General features: G+C 39.3%; 1 protein-coding gene and 1 long non-coding RNA gene across 3 annotated transcripts in view; one reads left to right on the top strand and one right to left on the bottom strand.

The window, feature by feature from the left end:
* The window catches only part of MPP7 (membrane protein, palmitoylated 7 (MAGUK p55 subfamily member 7)), a 225,280-nt gene that overhangs the window by 71,272 nt on the left and 130,760 nt on the right, over nt 1–23,248 (bottom strand). Inside the window, exons 4-5 of the mRNA XM_010860036.1 lie at nt 11,509–11,586; nt 9,037–9,117 (exon numbers count right to left, since the gene is read on the bottom strand). Of these exons, the coding sequence (XP_010858338.1) occupies nt 9,037–9,117; nt 11,509–11,586 (159 nt within the window). The remainder of the gene's footprint in view (nt 1–9,036; nt 9,118–11,508; nt 11,587–23,248) is intronic.
* LOC105003072 overlaps nt 1–23,248 on the top strand; it is a 178,834-nt gene that overhangs the window by 131,549 nt on the left and 24,037 nt on the right. The window lies entirely within an intron of this gene.

The raw sequence follows: 23,248 nt of genomic DNA, 5'->3' as shown, positions 1-23,248 counted from the left end.
TAGTTTAAATCTGACCATTCTGAGTATACAGTGGTATCTTCTAATGGTAAAGTTCATCTTTCTCATAACATCTTTTATGAAATGCCTGTTCAAGATCCTTGCACATTTTTCCATTCCATCTATCTTTCGCTTCTTGATTTGTAAGATCACATCAGATCAGATCAGGCGCTCAGTCATATCTGACTCTTTGTAAGAGTCCTTTATAATATGCTGGATCCAAGGCTTTGTGCCATAAATACATTCTCTCATTCTCCCGTTTGGTAACTTGTCCTTTCACTTTCTTATTAGTGTTTTTTGATTTTAAAAAAAGGATCCAAATTAATGAGCCCAATAATACTTTTTCCTTTACGGTTTGTGGTACCCAACAAAATTTTCAAAGGGATAGAATGAACAGCATCAAGATGATAAAATATCTGAAGAGATAATAGCTGCAGATTTCTGACAGTTGATGAGAAACACAATCTGAAGATTCAGGAAGCAGGAAAAATAAAAATTAACCCATGCTTACATACATCATAGTGAAAACACAGAATGCCAGAAACAGAAAGTAGTTCTTAAAAATATCAGAGAGAAAAACACAGATCATGAGAAAGGAAAAAAAAAAAATGAGAACTGAGTGATCAGCAGCAATATAACTAGAAGATAAAAACACATTAAAAAATAATAGTCAGCTCAGAATTGTGTATCTAGCAAAAGTACTGTTCAAGAATGAGGATGGAAACGAAGCTGAAGTTACCAGGTACCTATTAGAGAAAATTTTCAGAAAAAGATAATGAAGCAATGGTTTTTTAAGACACTGGACATGAAATAAGAGAAGGACAGTGACCACTGAGAGACAGGAAATAACTGTGGGCCCTAAGACTGCCCAGCTTACTGTCTAGAGCAAGGTTCTCGGCTGTGTTGGAAGAGAAGGAACCCAGGTGGAATGCAGCAGTCTTCCTTAGTGGAGACAAGAGAGCTGGGAATCTAAGGAGGTCAAGGGGTTAAAGTTCTCAGCGAAGGGATGAGAGGAGAGTGAGCGACACAGACACAGAGTTTCTTGAGTCCTTAGCCAAGGCTTGTGTATGGACAGCTCCCAGAAAGGACTAGAAGAGTGGTCGGGAACAGAGGGCTGTCTGGGGACATCTTTGGTTTGTCATGATTCAAAGGATGCCACTGCCATCTGGCTTCCCAGGTGGCTCAGTGGTAAAGAATCTGCCTGCCAATGCAGTAGATGCAAGAGATGTAGGTTTTATCCCTGGGTCAGGAAGATCCCTTGGAGGAAGAAACCGCAACCCACTTCAGTATTCTTGCTTGGAAAATCCCATGGACAGAGGAGTCTGGTGGGCTACAGTCCACCGGGTCGCGGAGTCAGACACAACTGAGCGCACACGCACACCCTGCCATCTAGTGCTCAGAGGCCAGAGATGCTCCCAGGCAACCGATACCACGCTGAACAATCCCCACCCCGCCCCAGATAATTAACTAGTCCTCAAACTTAAACCGTTCCGAGGCTGAGAAACCCTGCATGAGAAGAAACGATCCCTGAAGCTTGCACAGGGCAGGGATAGCTCCGGTTCCCACAAGTTAAAAGGAAAATTCTCACAATTCGCTGGGCATTGAGGAGAATTAGTAGAAGGGTACTGTCTTCATAGTGGGAAATAATTAGCCTGAGATTACACACTGCTAAGATCTTACCTAACACAGCTTAAAAGCAAGCCTCTGAAGGATCAAAATGTTTCCAGGTTACTTAACTACATGATGCGAACTCAAGAATATTATCTATAAATATACAAAAATATCCAGCATCAAAGGAAGTAAAACTCACAATGACTGTCAGTCAAAAATTACCAGGCATGTAAAGAAAGCAGAAACTACACAATGATGAAAAATATAAAGCTATTAATTAAACCCTGAAAAATTACACAGATGTTAAAATTATACAGAAATCTTCTAATTACAGACAGATCACAGAAAAGAAAATTAACAGTTATAATTGCACTCTAAATGTTCAAAAAGCTAGAAGGGCTGAACATGAGACTTGGGATATACAAAAAATATTCAAATCAAGCTTCTATAGATTAAAAGGTACAGTGAATGAATGAAAAAATGTACACTGAATGAGATGAACACTTGTAGGCAAAGCAAAAAACTATGTAAAATGAAACATAAAGAAAATATAATGAAAAATTATGAGCACAGGATTATTGAGCTGTGGGACTTCAGTGGTCTATTACATGCACCTAATTGGCATCTCCAAAGACAGGAGAGGTTCTTTAAAAAGTTTGAAGAAATATGACAGAAAATACTCCAAATTTGATGGAAATAAAAAAGCCCAAATGTTTCAAAGCACAATAAACAGAAAAGAAATAACATCAAATTGCATAAAACTAGTAAAAAAGGAAATCTTAAAATCAAAGAAAAAAAGCACATTACATACAAAAGAAGAAAGATAAAAATGTCTCCTCACTTCCCACCAGAAACAGTGTGAGCCACAGGACAATGGAGCAACATCTTTAAAAATACTCAAAGAAAACTACTGTCAACCTAAAATTCTATACCTAGCAAAAACACCTTTTCAAAGCAAGGAATATTGTGAACTTCTTAAAGATACACAGAAGCTGAAGGAATTCATCACCAGCAGACTTGCATTACCAAAAATGTTATAAGAAATCTTTCAGACAGGAGGAATAATCTCAGATGGGAACACAGATCTAATAAGAGCACTAGAATTGTTCACTATCTGTGTATCTATGGTGACTATCTTGCACATAGTAAAAATAATAGTGAATGCGAATGAACATATTTTAAAGTGGATATGATGGCTGGGGCTTCTGTGATGGCTCAGACAGTAAAGAATCTGCTGGCAATGCAGGAGACCCAGGCTCAATCCTTGTGTCGGGAAAATCCCCTGGAGAAGGGAATGGCTACCCATTCCAGTATTCTTGTCTGGAGAATTCCATGGACAGAGGAGCCTGCCGGGCTACAGTCCATGGGTCACAAAGAGTCAGACATGATGAGCAACTAACACTTTCATGATGGTTCAAAGGCAATGATAAAACACCAGCTATGTATTTTTCCTCCTTAGTGCTGTATTTTCATATCTGGATTCCAAAAATAAAAAACTTTCAAGATTTACAGATACCAAGTTCATAATTTTTAACAGCTTTGCTGCATAAGTAGTTTTGGTTACCAACATTTTTATTTTGGACAAGTAAAAGTAACTTTGTTTTCCACTCTTCTGTTTTAACCAATTTATTCTTCACTATACAGATTTTCCTTTCAAAAGGCAATACCTAAATGAAATTGTGTTTCCATATGCCATAGCCACCAATCACAACTGATGGGTTTACCTGTTGCTTAGAAGAATCTGCAGGAAATGGAACACTGGGCTTTGTAACTCATCAGGCTCCTGAGCTCTTGCTGCCTTGGACCCCCTGGAGTCAATTCTATGTTCTAAGTATCTGTCAGGTCCTTAGAATTAAGTGTCTAACTCATAAGGATGAGTAACCTTGATTTATTCCTCCAGAAGGAAGCTTAACTTTTCCCTTCAGTATGCTTTAATGAAGTCTCATCCATTCTGCATGCCCAGGCAATGAGTAATTTCTGGTAAGTGAATGTTTTGGAAAGCTAAAAATTACAACAAATCTTTTTATTTTATTGCCTTTTTAAAAATCTACCAAATTTTCCCTGACTTCCTAAATTATAAAACCATGTTCTAGAGATGATGTCACCTCACTTTTATCAAAAAAGAGCCACTGAATGACAACTCAAAGAGGCTGATTTGCCTTTAACGTGGCAACGTGATGCCTAGGAAGTGCTTTTATTTACTGATGATTCTGCTTTCTCTGGAAACAAAGTCTCTGTAGAAATCAGGCTCCCTCCTTCAGTGCCCCTACCTGGGTCCTTGCCCTCCCCCACTGCAGCATGCTTTAGAGTGTGTTACATCTATATGGCCTTTTGTGACAGACATTTTCTCACCATGTGGCGTCCTTTATACTTTACTTTTCCTGGACTTTAAGATTTGGACAATAAGGCTGGATTTTGTAGACACTATTGAATAACAATTATTAGTTTTTTGTATATGGCAACTGATTAATTCAAAGACTAAGTGTAATCCAATACAGGAAGTAGTTCATACTATTACCCTATTTACAATGGTGGGAAATGTATATGCAATATTTTTATATACAAAAAAGAATGAAAGGTAATGCAGTCAAGATGAACTATCACTAAAAGTATATGAATACATGATTTACAGAAGAAATAAAAAGTCATTAAGCATATGAATGGTCTTCACTAGGAAAGCAACGGATAGAGACTTCTATTTTCTAATTTAAATTCAAAACACAATTATGTATTACCCAAAATTGCTTTCTGTTTATTTCTTAAAGTTTTATCAAGTCACTATGTTAAAGGTGAAACTAAAGCCAAAGTAGTAAACTATTGGAAAGACTGTTGCTGAAGCTCCAGTACTTTGGCCTCCTGACGCAAAGCGCCAACTCATTAGAAAAACACTTTAATGCTGGGAGAGACTGAAGGCAAAAGGAGAAGGGAGCAGCAGAGGATGAGATGGTTACATAACATCACCAAATCAATGGACACCAATCTGAGCAAACTCTGGGAGCCAATGGAGGACAGAGGAGCCTGGCATGCTGCAGTCCATGGGGTCGCAAAGAGTTGGACACGACTTAGCAACTGAACAACAAATAAACTAGCATATCTTATTAAAGGCAATATCATAAATCATTTATAAAGATGTTATTCCTTCCAACCTTATGTATGAATTTTTTAAAAACTTTTCATGTGTTTGTGTGTGTCCAAATGTCCCTGAAGCTGCAAATGCTCTTTTTCTATCCCATGATTATGGTTCAATTGTTACACTTCCATCTTTAATATATTTGGATTTCATTTTAGTAGGCCTCTTTCTTATTTTTCCCAAATAATTAAGCAGCTGTCCCAACACCTCGTATTGAAGCTACATCCAATTCCACCTATCTCCCACTCCCTTGCCTCCATCCTTCACATTCTTTGTAAGGACCACAATCACATATCACCCTAATCATTTCTACAGGCTCCCACCTTGCCTTCCTCCATTCGGGACCCATTCCTCTCATCCTGCCACCACCCCTCCACCCCAGAGAACTGCTGTGCATATTACACTCAAGACTGATGGCGTCACTTATTCAAACCCCTCTGATGACTTTCCACTGCTCCTAGAATGAAATTCAAACTTTTGAATAAGCCCATAATTAGAAAGTCCATAGAATATATCATCTAAATAAGGAAACAAGTAAAATTAAAAGGGAGGTTGTTAATAACACGGGAACCAGTCTGGCAAAAACAAGACTGTCCTGGGCAAACCAGGATGTCCAGCCCTGACTCACAGGCACTACTATCCAGCTCCTGCCCTTTCCTTTTTTACAAGCTATTGATCAGCCACAGTTCGAAGTCTGCTTTACATCCTCGAACTTGACAAATTATTTTCTTTGTGGGACTTCACATACTAGTCACTGTACTGAAACCCTTCTTTCTTCGCCTCCCACTCCTGACTGATGCCTGCCTCTTCTGGTCACCTCAGACTCAATCTCCGGCTGTCACCTTATATGGACTACATCCTCTGTCTGCAAAGTATTCTTCAACCCTGTCTCCATTCCTATGTGCTCCACACTATTTCTGGGTGTTCCCTCTTTTTACCCACTATTTCTCCTATCGCCTTCACTATTCTTCATATGTGCTCATGTATCTTCCTCAAGGTGTATCTATGGGGACTGCACAGAATAGGCGCTGAATTTATGTAAGAATAAATGGACAAAGATCCAACTGTGCTGACATTTACAAATTACTGAAGAAAGTTTTAACGCTTTTCAAAACTGAGTTGGCAGATCTATAGAAATCACATTATCATTTTATCATGGGCTGTATACTTGGTTGTATACATATATGCGTGTTTTTAAAAAATCATTATTACTTTGGAGGTACACTTCAGGTCTCCTTTCAATATTGTGAATTAAATATTTTAACTGGAAGAGCAATCTTCAAAAAGTAAATAATTAGTTCCCCTATCTCCCCTAATTAGAGAAGGAAATGGCAACCTACTCCTGTCTTCTTACCTAAAGAACTCCATGGACAGAGAAGCCTGGTGGGCTACAGTCCCTGGGATGGCAAACAGTCGGACCCAACTGAGCAACTTGCACTCACTGTTCATGTATATATGTTATATTCTACTGCGCCTTGCTTTGCTCTCAGAAAAATGAAAAAAAGCAAATATTTTCACTTGTTCCCAAGACAAAAAGTATCTGATTATGTTTTGAAATAGCTTAAAACTTATTTGGAAACTATACCTCTTAAAGTAATTACCTTCAAAAGAGAGATTTAGCGTGACGGTGGTTAGTAGAAATGATTTCGAGGAAAGTAATGTTAAACATTAGGGCAAACTGCAAAGAAAAATATTTTCTCCTCAAGACTAGTGAACTAGAAATTGTCACTGTCAACTGTACTGTCATGAGTCTGCAACATTACCCGTTTTCTACATATCATTTTCCTACATGAAAGGTGAATACACACCTTTCATGCTGACTTCTCACCCATTCCTTAGCCACTCTGTTATATAAATGTGAAAATAGACAAAATCATTCATCTGAGGTATTTTTGCCATAACAAAGTTTAAGCACTCAATTATAAAGCTTCATCCAATGGTGTTGCATGATGCCATCGTAAAGGGAAGAAAACCCACATTTCTCTTCCTTCTGGAGTTTGTTTCCTTTCCTCCTGTGTGCCTCCCTTTCTGCTCACACAAAACAAAACTCTCATTACCAAATGTGTGGGGGGTTTTCTCAACACCTCGCGTTTTCTATGAGGCCAACCGAGTGTCCTGCAATTCAACGCAGTTCTGAGTTCATCTTCCAGGAGAGAGCACCAGGTCACCACTGCAGGTTGCCACCTGTGCTTCTGGTCAACCCACTGTAGATCAGAGGTTCCAATAACCCCCTCCATGGGTTTGAACAACTTGCTCCAGCAGGTCACAGGATTCAGGGAAGCACTTACATTTACCAGTTTATTAAAGGCTATGATAAAAAGACATAGATGAACTGCCAGATGAAGAGTTACACAGGGGAGGGTAGGAGTTTCTGCCCCATGGCATTGGGTGCATCCCCTTCCTGGTACATGGATGTGTCCTGAGCCTGAAAGTTCTCTAGACATTATACTTTGGGGACTTTGTGGGACTTTCTCATGTAGGCATAATCAATTCATCTATTATGATGCTTCCATGTTTGTAACATGAAGTCAAACTGGGGAGTGGGATCATTACTTAAAACTCATATGAAGATGAAAGCTTTGTTCCCCCCAAATAACCATCAACTTTATAAAACCTTTAATTTCTAAAACATAATTGGTGAGAGAGTAAGGCTGAAAATTCTAAGCTTCTAATCCTGGTGTGGTCTTGCTGGTGACCAACCTCCAGATAGGAGCCTACCCAGAGTTACCGCATTAGAACAAGAGATGCTCCTATTGCCCTTATCACTTGGAAAGTTACAAGGTTTCCAGGGGACCTGGGCCAAGGACTGGGTCAGAGACATATGTACGTACAACAGACGCTCCCAGTGCTCTCATCACTCAGGAAACTATCTAGGAACCTGGGGCAGACACTGATACACACACATCTTCTATTACCTCATAACCAACTGAGATCCAACACTGCTCTCTCCAGCCAAACACCAGTTTCCATCCAGTATACCCTCCTAATTACTAGCTTTTCCATTTCAAACACTCTTGAATGGAATACGAAAAACACATTTTGTTTGCTGGGGGTCAGAAACATTCCTCTTTAGTTTCTAAAATTCAAACCAAGATAATACTCTCAAAAAGGAGCTTACCAAGCACCTCAATGTTACTCTCCCTATGTTCTGATTGTCAGCTTTCCACGTGCAGAACATGGAAGGGCCCAGTGAAGAACTTTCCAGAGCATTCATGAATCTCCCCTAAGCTCTTCACTTTCTGTGTACTCTTTCTTCAATATCAGGCAACCATTTTACAGTAATAGGATCTTTCTTCTTCTAGAACTAAATGCGACAAACCTTCTCTGCACCAGCCAATTCATCTCACATCACTAATCATAGTTCATTTACCCTTTTTTCAGATATACATTCATATGCTTTATATTTGCTTATATGGTTGAGAAATCATAGGCCATACATGTTCTCACTTTATGTTTTATTTAATACTTTCTTTTTCTGAATATCAGCTTAAGACTATATATAGTACCACTGCAAAGGAGATTTTTCAAAAAAGGTAGAAATCATCACTTTTTGCATTTAGGTGGACATTTTCATTCAACAGTCTATAAATGCTTAACAGAAATATGAGATACCTGATCACTTTAATGACATAATTACCTATCTATATGTTATTCTGACTCCTGAACAATATTTCACACACAAGTAGATTAGTTATCAAATCCAAAATGTATAGGTTATGTTGACCAATCACAGCTGGAGGAAAACTAAGTGATAAACTTGTACAAAAAATGGTGGGGAGAATCAAGATGGATCTACCAATATTTTACTGGAAAACTGCATTGCTCTATAAAATAGCAGGGTGCATTAAAACACAAATTGATAGAGGAGGGGGCAGGAAATGGAGAGGAAACTGGAGGAGGAAGAGAAATGCTGACAAGGTCCCATAGAGAAATAGATATTGTTGTCAAACACACTGGCACACCATTAACTAGCCAAGTAAAACAAACCTACACAAAATCACTTAATAGGTTCTGTATCCTGTACTCTAAACTTCATTTAAAAGAAAAATGACCTTGAAGCTCCATTCTGTTTTCCAACTTAAATCATGAGCCTCCCAATTTAAGTATTTTATAGATTGTCACAACATCATCATCAAAAACTCAACTCTTCTTCCTTAACAGGATTAAAGTGACTAAAATACTGTGCACTATTTGAAAACACATTTACTTGAAAATTGATGGTTGAAACAAAATTCATCTCAACTCCCAGAAAGTGGCCCTTTTTGGAGATATTTATTACGGGTGTCACACGTCCTCACCTTCACATTGGGTTTTGACAGTAGCTTCAACAGCTCTCTGATCTCACTGTTTAATGGCTTGTTCTGAAGCTCCTCCGCCAGCTGCACGGGAGATCACATTGACATGAAGAACAGTTAGTGAGAACAGGGTGTGCTCCACCTGTGACAACTGAGAAGCTATCTTGCTACTTTCCAGCGATTAAGCTCAAGTCAGCAAGAAAGAAAACAGACTATCAATCACTGCTCTTCTTTTGAGGCTCTTAGTAGCCCTGCTTTCAGACCCAGCTCTCGGCTGAGTACAACTCAAGAAATCGTATCAGCCAGATCCCTTTCTGATTTATTGCAATGAGGGCAAACCCCAGCACTTCATCTGCAAAATGGTCTTTTGCATGCAGACAAAGGACCACTTGTAAAAAGGACTGGATCAAGCGTTGACACCGTAAAAAGAAAAAAAGAAAAAAAGAAAAAAAAAACAGAAAAAAGAACTTCTGAATGAGGTGGTGAAATCTACAGGGTTTCCAAAAACCCACAGTAGCTTGCTGTTTAGAGCTGGGGTAAAAAGAACGAGAATGCCCCTAAAAGAGCAAATGATGTGAAACTTTTATTATGTTTACCTACACAGTCTGTTACATATAAAATAGGTTAATCATAAAATGACTTATAATAGCTTGACAACTATGCTGGTCCCACAGATCCTGACTGTTCTCTGACCAGGATTATAAATTCCCATTGGTCGCTTCCAGCTAGAGAAAGGAGCAGAGCTTGGACCCTACCTGGTATTCTTCATAAAGAGGGGCTTTTTATCAAAATCTCTATGCAATCTTAGGCTCTAAGAAGGATCATAACATTTTCATAAGAAGAAAAGCAAGATTCAAGTAGGAAAAAAAAAACATTCAAAATATGAAAAATGCAGCACAGAATGCAAAATATGTACATATATTTTCATTTAAAAACCCTTCTCAAAACACTGCATCAAATTTCCATTTGTCCCTATAGTTTCTAGCAAGTTAAAAATAATTGTTATCTCGGGAAAGGACTTTTCTCTAAATGAGGGGTGTAATAATAAATTATACACAGAAAATAAGACCAGATAAAATTGATACATTCACTGAATATATTTCAAAAGGTACTTTTCCTTTTTCAAGGTAACAATTTTACAAAATTTTTAATTTACAAAAAGACACAAAGGGCTTTTTGCACTTTTAAACATTTAAACACTTCTGAGATGAATTACAAAATGCTAAGATTATATTTGCAAAAAAATCTCTAATTTAAAAAATGTACAATATGTTGTAACATGATTGGGCCTCAATTACATTGTTTTATAAATAAATATTTTCCCAAACTCTCAACAGTAAATGTTTTAAAACTGGTTTTCAAGGTTTTCCCAAGTTTCAAGTGTTTAGGTTCTGCAACTCAGAGGTAAGTTTCTTCACAAAACATGTATATTGCAACATCCTTATAATTTGTAATCTCTGTAGCTACAAATGGAAGAAAAAAATGGGAACTAAACAGAAAATATACAAATAGATTCACCATACAAGCTTTATTTTCTACTAACAAAGAAAAATCAACCTCTGAAGATGGTTAGTTTTTGTTTTTATAATTATTATACTTATAGCTCTAATCTCTTACTAAACTGAACTATAGTTTTATCATAGTAGTTTAAAATATTAAAAAACATGGCAGATTCATTTTGATGTTTGGCAAAACTAATACAATTATGTAAAGTTTAAAAATAAAATAAAATTAGAAAAAAATAAACAATAAAATAAAATATTAAAAAACAGCAGGCTGAAGGATGTCACTAAAACCAGCTTCCACACCACATGTGCTTCTTGTCCAGCTTAAGTGTCCCCCTCCAGTTTATCCAGGTCTGTGCTCAATTCATCTGAGTCCGAAAGTTAACAGTAAGAAACAGCAAGTTAGTTCCCTGTCCCACATTTAAAATAAAATTATAGCTACAGGAAATTAACTACTCCATCAATGCCAACTGCAGCTCAAATTTATTTTTTGGTTATGAAGGTAATTTGGAAAGGTCTCACATCCATAAATCATTACCATGCTTTATAATCCATTTTAAAAACAACCCTGTCTTTTTATGTATTTCATCCGCCTCATTCCTATGCTAGCATCTGTCGTTTTCAGGACTGTCAGCGATAGAGCCATCTCATTTGTCTCTATTTCTCCAAAGCATTTCTCTTGCCTGGGACTTTCTCAGACACTGACAGCTGATAGCATCTCTCCCCACAGAGGCACAGCCTAAAATTTCTATTCTGTAGTTACCAAGGCAGGACTAGAGGGCATCTCCATGCAAAATCTTTAAGATAGGAAAGTGAAGGAAAATCAGCGTAGGGTCAGTGTAAACTCAGTGGTAAACTCAGGCCTTTCAGTTTGCAGTCCCAGAGCACACGCATCTGTCTGCACTAGGATGAGTCCTGCCCCCGGGGGTCACGGAGGACGAGTCCCCCTGAGCTGGGAAGGCACACTTACATCATCGGCCAAGGCTGCCGCGCCCTGAAGGATGGGCACAGGGTTCTGCTTCTCGTAGTAGTGAAGTTTCTCATGAATCTGGAAGAAAGGCAAACGAATATAAGTTCACCTGCTAGCGAACCACCTGAGACATTTACACATTCTGATCATTTCAATAGAAACTGGTCTACTGAACATTCTAGACAAACATGTTTCTATAAACCCACAGATGACAATAGGTGTGCATAGTTCATCTAGTAAGACACTTCCATGTTTGTAACATGAAGTCAAACTGGGGGCGGGGGGTGGGATTATCGTGACACAGAACTCATGCGAAAATGAAATCTTTGTTCCCCCAAATAACCATTAGTTTTATAAAATCTTTAATTTCTAAAACATAATTGCTTCAATACTTCGAGCAGTGGTCGTAGGTTATATTCCTGCTAAAAACATAAATTATGATTAAAGCTAAGCAAGAAACTGGCAGCCACATCCTGACAGTTGGGGTGTAATAACGGCCCAGAACGAAGAACCAGGCGACATGCAGACTAAGGGCCACCCCTCCAGGAAGACATCTCACCCAGCACAATGCTCTTTCACTCCTTTTTTTTTTTTACCCCCCCGCACCCATTCAAACTTCTACAAAACAAAGGGATTTCTCATAACTAGAGACATCTCTCATAACTATTCAGCTTCAGTTTTTCATTTTGGAAAACCAGTAAAATTCTCTTAATCAGGATAATTTTATTCTTCACTTCCCATCACCATTACCCCAGGAACACAAAAGAATATATTTTAATGCATTATAAGCCAACTGAGTTCCTTAAAAAAAAAAAATCTAGAATGATAGTTAATAAAAAATAAATTTAAAAATACAAGTAGAAAGATAGTTACGAAACGAAAGGTGCTTTGACAAACGTATAACTCTCGGCACCTAAGTGTAATCTATTTCAGCTCTTAAATGGGTGCCTTTATATTTTATGCTTGAAAATATACGTTAGCCTCTTTGTATTTACATTTGAGATGACTGCTCCCCCACTTATATATGAAAAACGGTTGTATCTCATGATTTCCTGTTTTTAATAGGTATCAAGTAAAATACTCTCTTAATTATGCTTGAAACTAAGCAAACTCTCGTAAAAAGTCTGGAAGACAGATTTTATTTTGATTAGCCAGATGCTATTGCTAAGAGAGGATTCTCTTACCTTGTTGGCAACTGCAATGCAGAGCATCAGGGAAAGAGTTTTGACACTTATGATATTACCAGAATGATCAAGGTAATCTTCTTATTTAACATCTTGGAAGCTTGCAACTTTTATCATATTATGAAAATAAACTTTAGAGAATACAAGCTATGAAACAAGTAATAGTTGATTTGAAGAAACTATTAAAGTATACTCTAAAATAAAAACCAACCATCCTAAAAGTTAAACTCATTTTGCTTAAATAATTATCAATAATTAGGTCACTTGAACAGATACTGTCATAGAATACTAAACTTCCTTGCTCACAAAACTCATCTAACTGTATTGCAGTTACTTGTTTAAGCGTCCTGCCTTCCTGCAACAATAAACCCCAAAGCTTATCCAAATCAGGCTTTCACCATATGCCTGTACTACCTCAGACTAGTCATTAGTATTCTTAATAATACGGCTTCAATGAGTTTAGTAGATTTTAATTCCGTGACCCTCACAAGAACACTGAAAGGTAGACAGCATCGTCTTACAGATAAGCAGATACACAGTTAAATGACTGGCTGTGGTCCCACAAATAGTAAATGGAGGAGCTGGGATTTAAAACTCAGCCATCTGGCTCAGCATCAGAGCACTTAATCACTCCACTAGTCTGTCTCAGACTAACATCTCATCTACATTCTCCACTGACCTCATTCACAGCTGAGTGAATGTGACAGAAAGGAGGCTGGACAGAGAGGTGACAAATCACAATGGCTGTTGCCAGTGACAACAGGATGACTGACAGTTCCCGTCCACCCCTCCCCCTTGGTTTTTCCTTTCTTCTGGTTGCTCATTTTTCTAAATTTATCAAACTACTATAATTATAACCTAAAATTACATGCCCCAAATAAGTGCTTTATCTCTCCATTTAATTTGCTTCTTCTGAGTGTCTTTTAAAAACAGCTTCCTCTTCCTACATCATCCTCTCTAGATCCTCACCCAGGGGTGTAAGAGTCCATCCCTCCTTGCCCATTCCTGGACTCTGTACTATACTAGCAATATTTTAAATGTTCTCCTAGAATTTCCTGGAAACCCTTTGTTCACACGTGTGCTACTTCAAAACATAATTTTAAAAATTAAGTTGGTTAGCAAAGTAAAAATTACTCTAAATAATTTTGAACTGTTCACTGTTTCCAAACATATTGAAATTCTGTTTTTTTACTAGTATTTAAAACGGCTGTTATTCAGTAGCTCAGTCGTGGTCACTCTTTGCAACTCCATGGACTGAAGCCCGCCAGGCTTCTCTGTCCATGGGATTTCCCAAATAAGAATTCTGGAGTGGGTTGCCATTTTCTTCTCCAGGGGATCTTCCTGAGCCAGGGATCAAAGCGACATCTCCTCCATTGCAGGCGGATTCTTTACCACTGAGCCACGAGGGAAGCCCAGTATACTAGGAACAAAACTTTAAAACCAAACTGATGTAAAAAACTCTAATATACAAACAGGTAAAATGTACAGACGTGGCCCCAAGGTTCACAAAGAAACATTCTGAGGCTGGACCTGCCCTGCTTGCCAGTAGCTGAGTCACTGGCCATGGGGTTCCTGGACTGAGCACGGCTAGTGGATCTGAGGAACTGAATTTTTTATTTTCATTTAAACATTCCTATGGGACCAGTGGCTTTTATATTAGATAACATGGCATCACTTTATATTATTCACTCTGTAATGCCCCAGAAAAGTTCACGCTGATATATAGTTTGGCAAGTTCCCCTGAGGGGTAACATTCTGGAATCCAAAAGACAGATAAATAATCCAAGATGTCCTTTAGCAATAAGACAAATAGCATCCCTTACTAAATACAATGGATTACCAAATCTGAAAAATCTCATTTATTTTAATTAAACATTTCCCTTTGCAGATTCAACTACATAATAAAAGTGTACTTCGTTTTTCTCCCTTTTAGAATAAGAGAGCAAAAATGGAAGAAACTGAAGATAGAAAGAAGCTAGAGGTTAAAAAAAACTGGACAGAAGAGGAAACTCTGGTTACATTAATTTCATATGTTAAAAATATATGCAATTATTCAAAAAAAATCCTAATAAGGAATGGCATGTGTTAAAATGTTTACAACACACTATTAAGAAAAAAGGATAATTCAAAACATATATATATTTATGCTCCATTAAATAGTTTTCATAAGGGCTTGTTTTCTATAATTATATTTCTAAACAGAAGAGAAGTCATTTAAAATAAAAATCATTTCTAGAGGTAACCAGGTCTTATAGGAAAGTTCTAAGTACCTTTATATACATTCACATCTTGAAAATAAATGTTCAATGTTTGTAAGGAAATCTGGTGCCAATATTCTGATTTTGGCACATGTTCAGTAGAAACTGCCTTAAATAAGCTTCAGTAAATAAAGCCTGACTAGTCTCGATGCAATCATTTGTTTTAAATGACGTCTCAATGACGTGTGGAGGTAAACTGCCAAACACAGCCGAGGTTATCTGATTGATAGTAAATAAATCAAAGCTGTAAAATCCTTTCCTTGTCTTCTATTATGAGTATTAAAAAGCACTGAAAAGAACCACACGGTAGTTTGAATCTCTGCTGTGTTCAATCACAGTACTCATCCAAAAGTCGCACGTGTTTGCATACAGATACTACATGCACGCACATGTGTGCACACACGCCCCATCTCCCTCCTTTATTTAAAACACAGAGAGGAGGGAATTCGGTATTAAAAGAAGATCCACTGGTCACAATGACAGCCAAGAATTACACATGATATTGTGTAAACATTTCTTTAAATGAAAGTATTCTAATGGCTGAGACCCTCTTTTAAAACTAATAATTTACTCTTTCTCCAAAAGGAAAAAAAAAAAAAACTTTAGCTCAAGAGAAAAAAAAAGGATGCGGAAGAGACGTTGTGAATTTAAAACTAAGAAAACAAGAAAGAGCAGAGGCAGCGGTGCCAGCTGCGCGTCCTCCCGTGTCTCACAGACCTCGTCTCCCTCTCAGGGCTAATTTTCTTGGCTGACACCTCCAGAAAAAAACAAAAAATGTTATAAAACTGATGAGAGTTGAATGCTTGTTTTATTCTTGCTTTTAAGGTGATAAACTGGCTTCACAGCGCCATAGACACTATCTTGTGAAATCAGTATCTACACGCTCTAAATTTATTAAGAGTATTTTTAGAGAATGAATGCTCAAATCCACAAAATGTGTTATAGTACATACATACTGTTTTTCCTATCTGACCAATTAATATGAGTTCTCTTTAGAGGTTTCCAAGTACCAACCCATCCCTGTATTCCCACCATGAACTTCATGTGTTATAACATATTGGTCTTTAATCAGTGGAGAATTCCATTGACCAATACTTTATTTAGAATTTCTGCATCAATATGCATAACTAATACTGCTACTTCTTTTGGTCCCTACTGGGTCTTTGATATCAACGCTACACTTTGATTATTTTGAAACTATGGAAGCTTTCTCCCTTTATGTGTTCTGCTGCCGCTGCTGCTGCTAAGTCACTTCAGTCGTGTCCGACTCTGTTCGACCCCACAGATGGCAGCCCATCAGGCTTCCCCGTCGCTGGGATTCTGCAGGCAAGAACACTGGAGTGGGTTGCCATTTCCTTCTCCAATGCATGAAAGTGAAAAGTGAAAGTGAAGTCGCTCAGTCATGTCCGACTCTTAGCGACCCCATGGACTGAAGCCTGCCAGGGTCCTCCGTCCATGGGATTTTCCAGGCAAGAGTACTGGAAACATCTAAATACCAGTGGAGTGATATCTTTCTTAAATATTTGATGGTGTTCCCCTGAGAAACCAGCTGACTCTGGTATTTTGATATTTTACTTCCTCTGCTTTGTTAATAGCAATTCCTCCAATTTGTTGTTTCTATGTGTCCTAGCAGGTGCAGAAAATACTATTCCCTAGAAAGTTACCCATTTTTGTCTGGCTTTAAAAAGAGCTATCTGGAGCTACTCAAACAAAATAGTCTCTTAGAAGTCTGTAAATTTACTCCATAGTTTTTCTCTTGTTACCATTTCTTATTTGGTGTTTGTACTTTTGATCTACACTCTCGATATTTAGTAAGACCAAACTTCTTAGCCCTTTATTGTTATACAAAGCTTTTTGGATCCTATAATCAAAGAAGAACCAAGTAGGTATGTCTTAATTTCATTCTCTCTCTGCATCCTGGGAGTTTTCCTGAGATCTAACTTCCCTTTTACTCTTTTAAGCCTTGTCTAATCTCTGATGAACCTAGATACAGAGTTTTTGGGGTGATTTTTTTCTTTTTTAATGACTATACTTTTATTTCTATAGTTCAAAGAATTTGACAGATCTTTCTGTTCTCTTTTCCTACCACCAGTTATTATGATCAAGGCCTTCTTTTGTGACTAATATCACTTTAAATATCCTTATTTTATAGGCTATACAACATTGATTATATAGAGTGCTTAGGTTTTAATCTTGCTGTTGGTGGTGTCTGGTGATTAGACGCTGAAGATAAACTATATTCTCAAACGCTCTGTAATTGAGGGTTGTTAGAAGTCTTCAATTGGGTGTTATATGAAGGAGTCCTAGGTAAAAGGTATCAGATCAGATCAGATCAGTCGCTCAGTTGTGTCCGACTCTTTGCGACCCCATGAATCGCAGCACACCAGGCCTCCCTGTCCATCACCAACTCCCAGAATTTACTGAGACTCACGTCCATCGAGTCAGTGATGCCATCCAGCCATCTCATCCTCTGTCATCCCCTTTTCCTCTTGCCCCCAACCCCTCCCAGCATCAGAGTCTTTTCCAATGAGTCAACTCTTCGCATGAGGTGGCCAAAGTACTGGAGTTTCAGCTTTAGCATCATTCCTTCCAAAGAAATCCCAGGGCCTTTACAGAAATATTTTTTATTTGCTTCCGATAAGTGACATAGAACCATCACCAGCCCCTCTGCTTAATTTCACAGCCCAGGGCGCTTGGATTTTGTAGGTAAAAAACTCAAACCCCAAGCCATGGACCAACTCATGGTTATAATTCTTAAAGTAGACTTTCTTCTGTTCCTACCTAATCCCAAGAAGAGACAGATCAGATTCCTCACCCTCCCCCTAGAAAGTGACTCAGAATTTTCCTTCCCTTCCCATTCACTAACAGAGTAACCATTTTCTGTTTCTCAATATCTCCTGCAGCCAGAAAGTAAAGACAGTGGCCCCCTACCCCACCTCTGGCCATTCCCCTCATCACAGACACAACTGAAGCTCAATAGCCAGTTACCTGTAGAGCATTCCGTTTTCACCTCATTTCTAAAACAAGTGATTTTCCTTTCTTTCTTACAAGCTCAGTAATGTATTTTTTTTAATAGCTTGCGATTCTTACCCAGAACTTCGAAGAACTTCTTGTAAGAATTACAAGACTGGGTCAGTAATTTAATGTAAATTAATTCTGGCATCTAATAAAGTAGCATCCGGTTCCCTTGTGTAGTATTATTAGAAAAGTGAGGGGAAAAAATCACTTTTTGCTTCTAGGAGGAGATTCTAGGTACCTTTATATTTGAACTTTCATGAGTAATTAGGTTCATTTGGCTAGGGAGATCCATTTTGGTCAGTGTTTCTACCTGAATAGTTCATTTAATTTGAATTAACTTTTTGATGGTTGAAGGAGAGACTCTTATGTTTGTCTTCAGACTGTTGTTCTCTGTGACATGAGTTTATGAGTATGCTTGTACTTACAAGCACAACAGAACTTTGAGCCTGTAACTATTCCTGGGACACAGCCAGAATGGGGAGAGGGGAGCCCTTGCTACTTTGCCTGCAATTTAGGCCAGGATGCTGGCAACATTGCTACAAAAATTCTTATAAGGGACATAGGATAAAGTGGTTGTAAATACCAAAAAAACAGTTTTTAGGTTTAAGATAAATTATAAAAAGCAACAAACTTGATTTTGGTTGACTATGTAGTGCTTCTATTTGAAACTACTTCCCAGAACTTTCTCGGCAGATCGGATTCCTTTAGTTCCCAGAACAATATTCTAGAGGGAGTAGCCAGGGCATTAAAGTGTCTTTGGAATGTGTTAGTGATTCAACAAAAACTGAACTTGAATTATTCACTCCAGAAGTATATAAACCATCCAATATTTGTACATACCTCGTTCATTCTTCCCCTCATAGTGAAATGATCAGATTTGCCATTAAAAAAAGATCTGTTATTTCAATAATAATTGAAAAGCCAGGAACTGCTAAATGTTCATCAGAGAGATGGAAGATGGTATCGCGAATGGCAGATGGGGTAATGTAAGGTCATGGAACTGGGACAGGTCTCAGGATACAAGTAGCAATAATTATGTTCTAGGCTTACTTGGAGTTTACATGTTAACATGCAAGCACTGTCATTACAGCTGTAAAAGAAAGTCTTCATGTTTCATATGCTGCCACTTACTCCCCTAATGTGATGTTACCAGGAGGTGGGTCTATAGGGGGTGATCAGGTCAGGAGAGCAGCGATCCCCTGAAAGAGGTTAGTGCTCTAAAAAGAGAGATCCCAGAGGGTCCCTCCCCCTCCTTCCCCAGTCCACAGGGGAGGACACAGAACAAAATGAGGGATGTTTATGGTCCAGGAAGCAGGCCCTCACCAGACCTCAAACCTGCTGCAGCACTGATCCTGGAAGTCCAGCCTGTAGAAGAGCATAACAATAGTACCTAGAGTGCCTATTCTTGTTGTGTAGTGGCAACGTTGTGTCCAGCTCTTTGTGACCCCACGGATTGCAGCCCACCAGGCTCCTCTGTCCATGGGATTTCCCCAGGAAAGAATACTGGAGTGGCTTGCCATTTCCTTCTCTAGGGGATCTTCCCAGTCCAGGGATCGAACCTGTGTTTCCTGCATCGCAGGTGGATTAGTTACCACTGAGCTACCTGGGAAGCCCTAAAACCTATGACATAGGGGTACTGTGAAAATTAAAGTAACCATTAAAAAAGCTTCACAGTGTCTCTAGAAAATAGAAGATACCCCCAAAATGATAGAGTATGTCCTGATTTTCCCTCAGACCCTCCACTAACATTCCAAGGAGAGGACACACTAGTTTCTCCTTGACAATATCACATCACACACACATAAGATACAGTTAATGCCTGAAGATAAAACGTCGAAGCAAAATTACCACCTTGGTGCAAGCAGAAAACACATGTTTCTGATTAAATGCCATCCCCTATCCCAACATGTCTTCAAAAACAAAGTAAAAGAATAAATGGACTTGAATGAAGGTAGTGGCCACAGGGTTAAGAAAGCCCGGGTGAACGCAGAAAAGGCAGATGTTAAATCTGACCACAGCAAGTAGCAAATGGAGAGAGCACAAGACCCATGGGATTTCCTGGCAGAATGTGGTCTGTGATGAAAAATGTAAATGGGCACATTTGTCCCCATGTGAAAAAAGGACCCATGTAAAGCAAGCATCACTCTGGATGCCCTGTTCCCAAAAAAGAAAGTCCTGTCTTTCGGGAGAAGAAAGGACAAACTCCTCACACAGAAAATTAACTGCTAGATGGAAGGGTTCTTGGAAAAGGACAGTCGCCGCCAGAATTACTTCGGAGACCACACCAAACTAGCCATCATGGTTGGCTCTCATCTCCCTATGGGAATTTAAAGACCCTTTGCCCACAACCCCAAGTTCTGTTGAAGTTGATGAGGAAACGCATAGTTTTGAGATGAGCTAGGATCTGGTAAAGAGAGTGCAATACATTCCAACGTGACTATATGGAAAACGAGTGTTAGAATCCAGACTTCACTCACAGTAGAAACACCCAGCAATCATAAATTAGTTGTCACTTCCTTACTCAGATCTGTCTATGCTTTGACACTGCACTTGAGATTAAGGGTAGGCTGCCAGTGCACCTTGAAATTCAAAGTAGCTGGGCTCCTGCATGGCCCAGCCCCTACCTGATTCCAGCTGGAGCTGTGCCTCCAGCAAGTGCCAATCACAGGGACTTTATGCTAGTTCCTCACCCTCCGGGCCTCCTCCTCCATCAGGGCATTCACTCTGCCTGCTATGCTGCTGAGCTATGCGGGTGCCCCCACACAGCTTTGGGTCTCAGCTCAAATGTCACTTATACAAAAACACAGCCCGAGGGTCCCACCCACTCAAATTAGCACCCCCCACTATCTGTCCTGATATCCCCCCCTTTTTTTGATCATCACCCTTACCAGATTTCAGATTCGCTGACAATTTCTCTATTGGCTTGCACCTGTCCCCATGAGATAATGAAATGCATAAACTAAGGGCAATGTCCCTAGAGTTCCTACTATATATCCTTCGCTCCTAGTCCAATACCCCTCATAAAACAGAAGCTCAAAAGTTATCATTATTATTCATGATAAAGGGATCTATGAATCTTGAAATCCCAGCTAGCCAGTAACATTCTAAGATCACAGTTTAAAAGGATGGTGTGATTTTTTTTCCTTCTTGCCTCCAAACTGATGTCTAGCGCCCATAGCTGAAGAAAAAGTGCTAAGTCCACGTGCGTGCTAAGTCACTTCAGTCAGGTCCAACTCTTTGCAATCTTATGGACTGTAGCTGACAGGCTTCTCCGTCTATGAGATTCTCCAGGCAAGAATACTGGAATTGAGTTGCCACGGCCTTCTCCCCATCTCTTATGTCTCCTGCAATGGCAGGTATGTTTTTACCACTAGCTGTTGGAAGCTACCTGGGAAGCCAGTTAAGTCCCATCTAAGATAATATCCAACAACTAGAAATGTATCTGTCGAGAGCTGTAGAGGTGGTTGAACTATAACCATCGACCATGGCTACTGCCCCATCTGTCCCTTCCCTGTGTGTGCATGTAGAGAGTATGTGTGTGTATGTAATTCTATGCAAAGAAGACAAAGAAAATTCATCTTATCAAGGCAGGAAAAGAGAAAACTAGGAATAAGGAGTCTTCAGCCTAGCGAAGCAATCCTCTAAGAGAATCCCTCACGGAGAATGAAATACAGACAACAAAAGATACTGAAAAGATACTCTCCAGCTCAGGCGGCCAACTAGTTGGTTTAGCCTTTGTGTCGATCTAACCAGAGGATGGAGAGCAATGAGAAGAGATGGCAGAATAAATCTAGAGTGGTGGGGGCACTCCCGCTTGGTCTGCAATGACATTTGGATTCCCTGGGTGCGTAAAGGGCCCCCTTTGAAGGTAGTAGCTTGAGCTGCCTTGCTGGTACCCCAGCCAACTGCACAGCAAAGGCTGTCATCACACCAACTGTGCCCCAGGAGAGATGTAACTTCTGTGTCCTTAACACAAAGAGATACACATGCCAGGAAGTGTGTCAGTCTGAAAAGCAGCAACAATGTGGACAATTAAGCAAAAAATAGTGTCCCATCCCCCCCCCACCACCTCTTTTTGGGAGTAAAAACCTCCCAAACTTGATCTCCCAAGAGTAAACCAGGCCTTCTCCAAGGGGAGACAGAGAGAGAGAGAGAGAGACAGATGAGGGTAAGGGGTGGAGGGGAGAGGGTGAGGAGTTGTGTTTGTGTGTGCATAGAGGGGTGAGGGGATGAAACGACATACTGCCTACCCCACCCCATCAGCTTGGCTACCCCTGGCTGGCCCTAGGGAAGGAAGAAGGTGAGGTATAAATCCGATATGACATGGGAGCCTTAAACTGGTCCTTTAATACCTGAAAAGGTCTTGGGAGTTATAGACTTTGAAAGAAATTTTGCTTAAGAGATAGAAAAGCTAGTCTCAATGTAACAAAGTTTGGTACAGGGACTGAAGGAAAATTAAAACTGCCTTTTATATTTGCACTGAGCTGTTCAATGTGCTGATAACAGTGGTTCCAACTAACTGCCATCTCACACTTTCTGTATCAGAACCCCTTCGTCCTCTTAAAATTCACTGAGGACCTCAAAGAGTTCTTGAAAGTGAAAGTGTTACTCGCTCATTCGTGTCCAACTCTCTGAGACCCCATGGGCTGTAGCCTGCCAGGCTCCTTTGTCCATGGAATTTTCCAGGCAAGAATACTAGAGTGGGTTGCATTCCCTCCTCCAGGGGATCTTCCCCACCCAGGGATTGAACCCGGGTCTCCTGCATTGCAGGCAGATATTTTACCATCAGACTCTTAAGTGAAGCAGATTCTTATGTGGGTCTTTTTCATTGATAATTGCAGCAGTGAAATTAAAACTAAGAATTTTAAAATTTTTAGTAATTTAGAATAACCACTATGTTAACATTTTTCATAAAATGCAAACATTTTCAGAATAAAAATTTTAGAAAGAAGTTATACTATTTTACAAATTTATCAATATCTTTCCATTCTGGCTGAAGCAGCTGAATTCTCCAGTGTGCCTCTGCATTCAGTGTGTTGGGACAGGTCACTTTGGTTGAAATACAAGAAGAAAATCAGGCCTCACATAAGCTGGGAGGAGGAAGTCATATTATTTCCACTGATTGTGGAGAGTCTTGGGACTCAGTGCTCGAGAGATGGCTACAGGTGGCAGGCATTTAGGGGTGAGCTGCAATGTGAACTCTGAGGCGATATCCATGAGCCTCCCAGATTACATCACAATTATGGACCTCCTCTGCCCTCCACATGGCCCTCTGTCCAT

This window comes from Bison bison, unplaced genomic scaffold (assembly GCF_000754665.1).
Source record: "Bison bison bison isolate TAMUID 2011002044 unplaced genomic scaffold, Bison_UMD1.0 scf7180017864461, whole genome shotgun sequence".
Lineage (NCBI taxonomy): Eukaryota > Metazoa > Chordata > Mammalia > Artiodactyla > Bovidae > Bison > Bison bison.
The sequence above is the reverse complement of the archived record's forward strand: the minus strand, read 5'-3'. Positions and strand labels throughout refer to the sequence as shown.